Genomic DNA, 12,188 nt, shown 5'->3' on the forward strand with positions numbered 1-12,188 from the left:
CACACACACTGTGATGCCACCAGTAAGACCCCCACACACATGTGATGCCATCAGTAAGACCCCCACACACACATGTGATGCCACCAGTAAGACCCCCACACACATGTGATGCCACCAGTAAGACCCCCACACATATGTGATGCCACCAGTAAGACCCCCACACACACATGTGATGCCACCAGTAAGACCCCCACACACATGTGATGCCACCAGTAAGACCCCCACACACACATGTGATGCCACCAGTAAGACCCCCACACACACATGTGATGCCACCAGTAAGACCCCCACACACATGTGATGCCACCAGTAAGACCCCCACACACATGTGATGCCACCAGTAAGACCCCCACACACACTGTGATGCCACCAGTAAGACCCCCCCATACACACACACACATGTGATGCCACCAGTAAGACCCCCCCCACACACACACACAAACTGTGATGCCACCAGTAAGACCCCCACACACACATGTGATGCCACCAGTAAGACCCCCCCATACACACACACACATGTGATGCCACCAGTAAGACCCCCACATACACTGTGATGCCACCAGTAAGACCCCCCCCCACACACACACACAAACTGTGATGCCACCAGTAAGACCCCCACACACACTGTGATGCCACCAGTAAGACCCCCACACACATGTGATGCCACCAGTAAGACCCCCACACACACATGTGATGCAACCAGTAAGACCCCCACACACACATGTGATGCCACCAGTAAGACCCCCACACACACATGTGATGCCACCAGTAAGACCCTCACACACATGTGATGCCACCAGTAAGACCCCCACACACACACATGTGATGCAACCAGTAAGATCCCCACACACATGTGATGCCACCAGTAAGACCCCCACACACACTGTGATGCCACCAGTAAGACCCCCACACACACATGTGATGCCACCAGTAAGACCCCCCCCCACACACACACACATGTGATGCCACCAGTAAGACCCCCACACACACATGTGATGCCACCAGTAAGACCCCCACACACACTGTGATGCCACCAGTAAGACCCCCCCCCACACACACACAAACTTTGATGCCACCAGTAAGACCCCCACACACATGTGATGCCACCAGTAAGACCCCCACACACATGTGATGCCATCAGTAAGACCCCCACACACACATGTGATGCCACCAGTAAGACCCCCACACACATGTGATGCCACCAGTAAGACCCCCACACATATGTGATGCCACCAGTAAGACCCCCACACACACATGTGATGCCACCAGTAAGACCCCCACACATATGTGATGCCACCAGTAAGACCCCCACACACACTGTGATGCCACCAGTAAGACCCCCACACACACATGTGATGCCACCAGTAAGACCCCCACACACATGTGATGCAACCAGTAAGACCCCCACACACATGTGATGCCACCAGTAAGACCCCCCCATACACACACACACATGTGATGCCACCAGTAAGACCCCCATATACACTGTGATGCCACCAGTAAGACCCCCACACACATGTGATGCCACCAGTAAGACCCCCCCCACACACACACACAAACTGTGATGCCACCAGTAAGACCCCCACACACACTGTGATGCCACCAGTAAGACCCCCACACACATGTGATGCCACCAGTAAGACCCCCACACACACATGTGATGCCACCAGTAAGACCCCCACACACACATGTGATGCCACCAGTAAGACCCCCACACACACATGTGATGCCACCAGTAAGACCCCCACACACACATGTGATGCAACCAGTAAGACCCCCACACACACATGTGATGCCACCAGTAAGACCCTCACACACATGTGATGCCACCAGTAAGACCCCCACACACACACATGTGATGCCACTAGTAAGACCCCCACACACACACATGTGATGCAACCAGTAAGATCCCCACACACATGTGATGCCACCAGTAAGACCCCCACACACACTGTGATGCCACCTGTAAGACCCCCACACACACATGTGATGCCACCAGTAAGACCCCCCCACACACACACACACATGTGATGCCACCAGTAAGACCCCCACACACACATGTGATGCCACCAGTAAGACCCCCACACACACACAAACTTTGATGCCACCAGTAAGACCCCCACACACACTGTGATGCCACCAGTAAGACCCCCACACACACATGTGATGTCACCAGTAAGACCCCCACACACACATGTGATGCCACCAGTAAGACCCCCACACACATGTGATGCCACCAGTAAGACCCCCACACACACACATGTGATGCCACCAGTAAGACCCCCACACACATGTGATGCCACCAGTAAGACCCCCACACACACTGTGATGCCACCAGTAAGACCCCCCCCCCCCCCCACACACACACATGTGATGCCACCAGTAAGACCCCCACACACACATGTGATGCCACCAGTAAGACCCCCACACACACATGTGATGCCACCAGTAAGACCCCCCCCACACACACACACACATGTGATGGCACCAGTAAGACCCCCACACACATGTGATGCCACCAGTAAGACCCCCACACACACATGTGATGCCACCAGTAAGACCCCCACACACACTGTGATGCCACCAGTAAGACCCCCACATACACTGTGATGCCACCAGTAAGACCCCCACACACATGTGATGCCACCAGTAAGACCCCCCCCACACACACACACAAACTGTGATGCCACCAGTAAGACCCCCACACACACTGTGATGCCACCAGTAAGACCCCCACACACATGTGATGCCACCAGTAAGACCCCCACACACACATGTGATGCCATCAGTAAGACCCCCACACACACATGTGATGCCACCAGTAAGACCCCCACACACACATGTGATGCCACCAGTAAGACCCCCACACACACATGTGATGCAACCAGTAAGACCCCCACACACACATGTGATGCCACCAGTAAGACCCTCACACACATGTGATGCCACCAGTAAGACCCCCACACACACACATGTGATGCCACCAGTAAGACCCCCACACACACACATGTGATGCAACCAGTAAGATCCCCACACACATGTGATGCCACCAGTAAGACCCCCACACACACTGTGATGCCACCTGTAAGACCCCCACACACACTGTGATGCCACCAGTAAGACCCCCACACACACATGTGATGCCACCAGTAAGACCCCCCCACACACACACACACATGTGATGCCACCAGTAAGACCCCCACACACACATGTGATGCCACCAGTAAGACCCCCCCCCACACACACACAAACTTTGATGCCACCAGTAAGACCCCCACACACACTGTGATGCCACCAGTAAGACCCCCACACACATGTGATGTCACCAGTAAGACCCTAACACACACATGTGATGCCACCAGTAAGACCCCCACACACATGTGATGCCACCAGTAAGACCCCCACACACACATGTGATGCCACCAGTAAGACCCCCCCCCCACACACACACACACACATGTGATGCCACCAGTAAGACCCCCACACACACATGTGATGCCACCAGTAAGACCCCCACACACATGTGATGCCACCAGTAAGACCCCCACACACACATGTGATGCCACCAGTAAGACCCCCACACACACTGTGATGCCACCAGTAAGACCCCCACACACACATGTGATGCCACCAGTAAGACCCCCACACACACATGTGATGCCACCAGTAAGACCCCCACACACACTGTGATGCCACCAGTAAGACCCCCACACACATGTGATGCCACCAGTAAGACCCCCACACACATGTGATGCCACCAGTAAGACCCCCACACACACATGTGATGCCACCAGTAAGACCCCCACACACATGTGATGCCACCAGTAAGACCCCCACACACACATGTGATGCCACCAGTAAGACCCCCACACACACTGTGATGCCACCAGTAAGACCCCCCCACACACACACACACACACACATGTGATGCCACCAGTAAGACCCCCACACACTCATGTGATGCCACCAGTAAGACCCCCACACACACATGTGATGCCACCAGTAAGACCCCCCCCCACACACACACACATGTGATGCCACCAGTAAGACCCCCACACACATGTGATGCCACCAGTAAGACCCCCACACACACATGTGATGCCACCAGTAAGACCCCCACACACACTGTGATGCCACCAGTAAGACCCCCACACACACATGTGATGCCACCAGTAAGACCCCCACACACACATGTGATGCCACCAGTAAGACCCCCACACACACTGTGATGCCACCAGTAAGACCCCCACACACACATGTGATGCCACCAGTAAGACCCCCACACACACATGTGATACCACCAGTAAGACCCCCACACACACTGTGATGCCCACCAGTAAGACCCCCACACACACATGTGATGCCACCAGTAAGACCCCCACACACATGTGATGCCACCAGTAAGACCCCCACACACACTGTGATACCACCATTAAGACCCCCCCACACACTGTGATGCCCACCAGTAAGACCCCCACACACACTGTGATACCACCAGTAAGACCCCCACACACATGTGATGCCACCAGTAAGACCCCCACACACACTGTGATGCCACCAGTAAGACCCCCACACACATGTGATGCCACCAGTAAGACCCCCACACACATGTGATGCCACCAGTAAGACCCCCACACACATGTGATGCCACCAGTAAGACCCCCACACACACATGTGATGCCACCAGTAAGACCCCCACTCACACATGTGATGCCACCAGTAAGACCCCCACACACATGTGATGCAACCAGTAAGACCCCCACACACACTGTGATGCCCACCAGTAAGACCCCCACACACACTGTGATGCCACCAGTAAGACCCCCACACACACTGTGATGCCACCAGTAAGACCCCCACACACACATGTGATGCCACCAGCAAGACCCCCACACACATGTGATGCCACCAGTAAGACCCCCACACACATGTGATGCCACCAGTAAGACCCTCACACACATGTGATGCCACCAGTAAGACCCCCACACACACATGTGATGCCACCAGTAAGACCCCCACACACACTGTGATGCCACCAGTAAGACCCCCACACACACATGTGATGCCACCAGCAAGACCCCCACACACATGTGATGCCACCAGTAAGACCCCCACACACATGTGATGCCACCAGTAAGACCCTCACACACATGTGATGCCACCAGTAAGACCCCCACACACACATGTGATGCCACCAGTAAGACCCCCACACACATGTGATGCCACCAGTAAGACCCCCACACACACTGATGCCACCAGTAAGACCCCCACACACATGTGATGCCACCAGTAAGACCCCCACACACACATGTGATGCCACCAGTAAGACCCCCACACACATGTGATGCCACCAGTAAGACCCTCACACACACACATGTGATGCCACCAGTAAGACCCTCACACACACACATGTGATGCCACCAGTAAGACCCCCACACACATGTGATGCCACCAGTAAGACCCTCACACACATGTGATGCCACCAGTAAGACCCCCACACACATGTGATGCCACCAGTAAGACCCCCACACATATGTGATGCCACCAGTAAGACCCCCACACACACATGTGATGCCACCAGTAAGACCCTCACACACATGTGATGCCACCAGTAAGACCCTCACACACACACATGTGATGCCACCAGTAAGACCCTCACACACACACATGTGATGCCACCAGTAAGACCCCCACACACATGTGATGCCACCAGTAAGACCCTCACACACATGTGATGCCACCAGTAAGACCCCCACACACATGTGATGCCACCAGTAAGACCCCCACACACATGTGATGCCACCAGTAAGACCCTCACACACATGTGATGCCACCAGTAAGACCCCCACACACATGTGATGCCACCAGTAAGACCCCCACACACACATGTGATGCCACCAGTAAGACCCCCACACACACAAATGTGATGCCACCAGTAAGACCCTCACACACATGTGATGCCACCAGTAAGACCCTCACACACATGTGATGCCACCAGTAAGACCCTCACACACATGTGATGCTACCAGTAAGACCCCCACACACACATCTGTGACTGAATCAGGACCAGGCGCGTGGGGGACAGGGGGGCCTCTGGGGGCCTCTTTGCACTTATGGATAATGGATCATTCACTGTGTTTAGACTCCCACAATGCAGACATAACCACGGTAACAGGCACACTTCAATCATGCGTCAGCAGGAAGTGACCGACGCTCTCATGGCAATAACTCTTCCAAGTTGTTCAATAAATTAAAAAAAAGAAGAACAAAAAGTATATGGCCCAGTTATGTCAATGTTTTACATGTGGTTTTGTTGAATTCAACTCCTGAGCACTCAAAAGGCTGGACTCCCCCGGACCTCACTGCTGTGGTGAAACTGTAGGACCTTTAACGTGAGCTTTAGGGAGCCACTCTCTCTGAGCTCCGTTAAACTGCTTTTATATCGTGACATCTCCACTTTCTGAAAGTGTTAAGCTGAGGGCCACATGAACGCAGCACCTGCTTCACAGAGGATGAAAACGTAGATGCAGACAGCACACAGCCGTCTCATTTGACACCTGAGAGTTGCTAACTCCTTTGACTTATGTCCTTACAAATAGAAAGAGGCGGAGCCTCTGGGTAACTGCGGTGACGATGGAGCAGATCCTTCAGCTGGAATGTGTTTCTTTCAGAGTTTGACAAGTGCAGCGTATCTGGGGACCCTCACTACCGCACCTTTGACGGCTTCACCCACCACTTCCAGGGCCCCTACACGTACATCCTGGCCCAGAGCCACAACGCTCCCCAGGCCCTGGAGGAGCTGGTCATCAGGGGCAAGAACATCCGCCGAGGAGGAAACCGCAGGGTCTCCTTTCTGGACCAGGTCTATATCGACGTGGACAGAGTCAATGTGCGCTTCCTGCAGAAGAGAGTGGTCCTGGTACGTGCTGCCTCTGGCTCTTACTGCTTTAACTTTAGACACACATGTTTTTAAAATAATGTACATTTCTGTTGTTGAGGAGTAAAAGTGTCTTCGTGCTGGACGCACCACAGTCCAGAGGATTGTGTGCTGTTTGAAGAGCACGTGGAGCACGGGTCAAGCAGTTTCATCACTTAAACCTCTGACAGGAAGTGTAGAAACACAACAAATCACTATTTCAAGAGGAAACAACAGAATCTCTTGCCTGATCTTTGTAAAAGAAATGTTGTTTAAGAAATCTAATGAATGAACTTTTTGTGCACTCAACATGATTATCATCATGGAACCAAGACAAATAATGCAGAAGAAAAGGAAAGAGTTTGTGCAGTTTGAGGCTCAGAACGACATGGAATTCAAAAACACGGAGGAGCACTTCCTGTCTCACCACCTCATGACATCACTAGACAGAGACAATATGAAAGACAAACGACATCATTCAGAAGGTTTTTGAGCTGACATTTTGTTTTAAACGATTCAAATGAACAAGAGTCATATTTATGTGCTCCTCACTGAGCTGCTCCTGCTCCTCACTGAGCTGCTCCTGCTCCTCACTGAGCTGCTCCTCACTGAGCTGCTCCTGCTCCTCACTGAGCTGCTCCTGCTCCTCACTGAGCTGCTCCTCACTGTGCTCCTCACTGAGCTGCTCCTGCTCCTCACTGTGCTCCTCACTGAGCTGCTCCTCACTGAGCTGCTCCTCACTGTGCTCCTCACTGAGCTGCTCCTGCTCCTCACTGTGCTCCTCACTGAGCTGCTCCTCACTGAGCTGCTCCTCACTGAGCTGCTCCTCACTGAGCTGCTCCTCACTGAGCTCCTCACTGAGCTGCTCCTCACTGAGCTGCTCCTGCTCCTCACTGTGCTCCTCACTGAGCTGCTCCTCACTGTGCTCCTCACTGAGCTGCTCCTCACTGAGCTGCTCCTCACTGTGCTCCTCACTGAGCTGCTCCTCACTGTGCTCCTCACTGAGCTGCTCCTCTCTGAGCTGCTCCTCACTGAGCTGCTCCTCACTGTGCTCCTCACTGAGCTGCTCCTCACTGTGCTCCTCACTGAGCTGCTCCTCTCTGAGCTGCTCCTCACTGAGCTGCTCCTCACTGTGCTCCTCACTGAGCTGCTCCTCACAGAGCTCCTCACTGAGCTGCTCCTCACTGAGCTGCTCCTCACTGAGCTGCTCCTGCTCCTCGTGCAGGTGAATGGAGAGCGCGTGGCCCCGCCCCTCAGCCCAGCAGAAGGACTGACCATCACCATGAACTCCAAACAGGTGCAGCTGACCACACACTTCGGCCTCACCGTGAGATTCGACGGCCGCAGCCGCGCAGGTGAGTCACATGACCTTCACCTCCACGTCAGCGCTTTACTAAGGATACTGGAGAGTCGAAAGTAATCAGATTACTCATCACTGTAAATGAGTTTGAAAACAAAAGGTCTGGAAATGGAATATATATATATATATATATATATATAAGATAAGATGTTTAAAGGAGAGAAGAGTCCTTGTGGTCCCACAGTCTCAGCTCTGTTTCTGTGGTACGTGTGGTATATTCTAAATGTGACCCTGAATTTTATGAATGAGGCGAATGAAGATGACTAAAGTCACTTACTAGGACAGCTAATGCTAATGCTAATGCTAATGCTAATGCTAATGCTAATGCTAACTCCTATTCAAACTAAAATACAGTGTAAAGAATGATTCAAACTCAGCGCACTGACAGCTGATTGGGCCTGATCTGTTTTGTGATGTCATCAGTGTGCGACACAGAGACAGTTTAAACCACACTATCAAACATGAACTACATCTATTTTACGTACCTGACCCCGTCATGTTCAAATATATACTTTTAATACTGTGACATCACAAAAACACAAGCCATTCATTTTGGCTGTAACTTTTGGTGTCTCTTGTCAGAAATCATCCTCCCGAGTACATACAAGAACCATGTGCGAGGGCTGTGCGGGAACTACGACGGAATCACCCGCAACGACTACATGAAGCCAGACGGGACCACCACCGGGAACCTCAACGTGTTTGGAGAGAGCTGGAGAGCCAGTGACAGAGCGGGAGGCGCCCTGAAGAGCTCCCACAAGGCCCCTAGTGTCCACCACGTGCACAGGTATGAGAGGAGGGTGTGTCTTCAAATGTCCCATGTCAATAAGGAGATTCACACATTCATTATGAGGGTCCTGAGCAACTCTCCTCTTGCGGTGCAGTGAGGCCGCTTGCGGCTATATTTTAGGCATTATTATTGACGACAAAGAAAGTGGACATCCCAGTGGTACATGTACAGTAGTTACTCTCCTACAGGACAGTACAAGGACACACTGCTCAAATGTAGTTTTATGGAAGGAACAAGGCCTAAAATAAACATTCAACACTTATAATAGTGAATATGTTCTATATGTTACAGGCTTTATACTGGACGCCTCATGAAACATACTCTTTTGTTGTAGGCGCGAAACAGAATCTGACCCGGACTCTGGATTTGAGACGTCGGACTGCACCAACGCCCAGCTGTCGCTCTACAGCAGCACCAGCCAGTGTGGGGCCGTGTCCAACCCCCAGGGGCCTTTCGCCGCCTGCCACGCTCTCCTGGCCCCCAAGATCTTCCAGGAGTAAGTGCACATGGGACCAGGGCAGTGCAAGAAGAGGGGTCTGGACTCCCCTTGGTCAGAGGTGGTCTGGACTCCTCCTGGTCAGAGGTGGTCTGGACTCCCCCTGGTCAGAGGTAGTCTGGACTCCTCCTGGTCAGAGGTGGTCTGGACTCCCCCTGGTCAGAGGTGGTCTGGACTCCTCCTGGTCAAAGGTGGTCTGGACTCCTCCTGGTCAAAGGTGGTCTGGACTCCCCCCTGGTCAGAGGTGGTCTGGACTCCCCCCTGGTCAGAGGTGGTCTGGACTCCCCCTGGTCAGAGGTGGTCTGGACTCCTCCTGGTCAGAGGTGGTCTGGACTCCCCCTGGTCAGAGGTGGTCTGGACTCGAGGTGGTCTGGACTCCTCCTGGTCAGAGGTGGTCTGGACTCCCCCTGGTCAGAGGTGGTCTGGACTCCCCCTGGTCAGAGGTGGTCTGGACTCCTCCTGGTCAGAGGTGGTCTGGACTCCCCCTGGTCAGAGGTGGTCTGGACTCCCCCTGGTCAGAGGTGGTCTGGACCACTCCTCCTGGTCAGAGGTGGTCTGGACTCCCCCTGGTCAGAGGTGGTCTGGACTGGACTCCCCCCTGGTCAGAGGTGGTCTGGACTCTCCCCTTGGTCAGAGGTGGTCTGGACTCCCCCCTGGTCAGAGGTGGTCTGGACTCCCCCTGGTCAGAGGTGGTCTGGACTCCCCCCTGGTCAGAGGTGGTCTGGACTCCTCCTGGTCAGAGGTGGTCTGGACTCCCCCTGGTCAGAGGTGGTCTGGACTCCCCCCTGGTCAGAGGTGGTCTGGACTCCCCCTGGTCAGAGGTAGTCTGGACTCCTCCTGGTCAGAGGTGGTCTGGACTCCTCCTGGTCAAAGGTGGTCTGGACTCCCCCCTGGTCAGAGGTGGTCTGGACTCCTCCTGGTCAGAGGTGGTCTGGACTCCCCCTGGTCAGAGGTGGTCTGGACTCGAGGTGGTCTGGACTCCTCCTGGTCAGAGGTGGTCTGGACTCCCCCTGGTCAGAGGTGGTCTGGACTCCCCCTGGTCAGAGGTGGTCTGGACTCGAGGTGGTCTGGACTCCTCCTGGTCAGAAGTGGTCTGGACTCCCCCTGGTCAGAGGTGGTCTGGACTCCCCCTGGTCAGAGGTGGTCTGGACTCCCCCCTGGTCAGAGGTGGTCTGGACTCCTCCTGGTCAGAGGTGGTCTGGACTCCCCCCTGGTCAGAGGTGGTCTGGACTCCCCCTGGTCAGAGGTGGTCTGGACTCCTCCTGGTCAGAGGTGGTCTGGACCACTCCTCCTGGTCAGAGGTGGTCTGGACTCCCCCCTGGTCAGAGGTGGTCTGGACCACTCCTCCTGGTCAGAGGTGGTCTGGACTCCTCCTGGTCAGAGGTGGTCTGGACTGGACTCCCCCCTGGTCAGAGGTGGTCTGGACTCCCCCTGGTCAGAGGTGGTCTGGACTCCCCCCTGGTCAGAGGTGGTCTGGACTCCCCCTGGTCAGAGGTGGTCTGGACTCCCCCCTGGTCAGAGGTGGTCTGGACTCCCCCTGGTCAGAGGTGGTCTGGACCACTCCTCCTGGTCAGAGGTGGTCTGGACTCCACCCTGGTCAGAGGTGGTCTGAACCACTCCTCCTGGTCAGAGGTGGTCTGGACTCCCGCTGGTCAGAGGTGGTCTGGACTGGACTCCCCCCTGGTCAGAGGTGGTCTGGACTCTCCCCTTGGTCAGAGGTGGTCTGGACTCCCCCCTGGTCAGAGGTGGTCTGGACTCCCCCTGGTCAGAGGTGGTCTGGACTCCCCCCTGGTCAGAGGTGGTCTGGACTCCTCCTGGTCAGAGGTGGTCTGGACTCCCCCTGGTCAGAGGTGGTCTGGACTCCCCCCTGGTCAGAGGTGGTCTGGACTCCCCCTGGTCAGAGGTAGTCTGGACTCCTCCTGGTCAGAGGTGGTCTGGACTCCTCCTGGTCAAAGGTGGTCTGGACTCCCCCCTGGTCAGAGGTGGTCTGGACTCCCCCCTGGTCAGAGGTGGTCTGGACTCCTCCTGGTCAGAGGTGGTCTGGACTCCCCCTGGTCAGAGGTGGTCTGGACTCGAGGTGGTCTGGACTCCTCCTGGTCAGAGGTGGTCTGGACTCCCCCTGGTCAGAGGTGGTCTGGACTCCTCCTGGTCAGAGGTGGTCTGGACTCCCCCTGGTCAGAGGTGGTCTGGACTCCCCCTGGTCAGAGGTGGTCTGGACTCGAGGTGGTCTGGACTCCTCCTGGTCAGAGGTGGTCTGGACTCCCCCTGGTCAGAGGTGGTCTGGACTCCCCCCTGGTCAGAGGTGGTCTGGACTCCTCCTGGTCAGAGGTGGTCTGGACTGGACTCCCCCCTGGTCAGAGGTGGTCTGGACTCCCCCTGGTCAGAGGTGGTCTGGACTCCTCCTGGTCAGAGGTGGTCTGGACTCCCCCTGGTCAGAGGTGGTCTGGACTCGAGGTGGTCTGGACCACTCCTCCTGGTCAGAGGTGGTCTGGACCACTCCTCCTGGTCAGAGGTGGTCTGGACTCCCCCATGGTCAGAGGTGGTCTGGACCACTCCTCCTGGTCAGAGGTGGTCTGGACTCCTCCTGGTCAGAGGTGGTCTGGACTGGACTCCCCCCTGGTCAGAG

At 54.8% G+C, this 12,188-nt stretch overlaps 1 protein-coding gene across 1 annotated transcript in view; it reads left to right on the forward strand.

Annotated features, from left to right (window-relative positions):
• The window catches only part of zanl (zonadhesin, like), a 113,095-nt gene that overhangs the window by 85,784 nt on the left and 15,123 nt on the right, over window positions 1-12,188 (forward strand). The window contains exons 42-45 of the mRNA XM_072459746.1: window positions 6,672-6,919; window positions 8,142-8,271; window positions 8,859-9,063; window positions 9,401-9,562. Of these exons, the coding sequence (XP_072315847.1) occupies window positions 6,672-6,919; window positions 8,142-8,271; window positions 8,859-9,063; window positions 9,401-9,562 (745 nt within the window). The remainder of the gene's footprint in view (window positions 1-6,671; window positions 6,920-8,141; window positions 8,272-8,858; window positions 9,064-9,400; window positions 9,563-12,188) is intronic.

Source organism: Eucyclogobius newberryi, unplaced genomic scaffold (genome assembly GCF_026437365.1).
Source record: "Eucyclogobius newberryi isolate DKJ021-1_F unplaced genomic scaffold, fEucNew1.0.hap1 SCAF_27, whole genome shotgun sequence".
Classification (NCBI taxonomy): domain Eukaryota; kingdom Metazoa; phylum Chordata; class Actinopteri; order Gobiiformes; family Gobiidae; genus Eucyclogobius; species Eucyclogobius newberryi.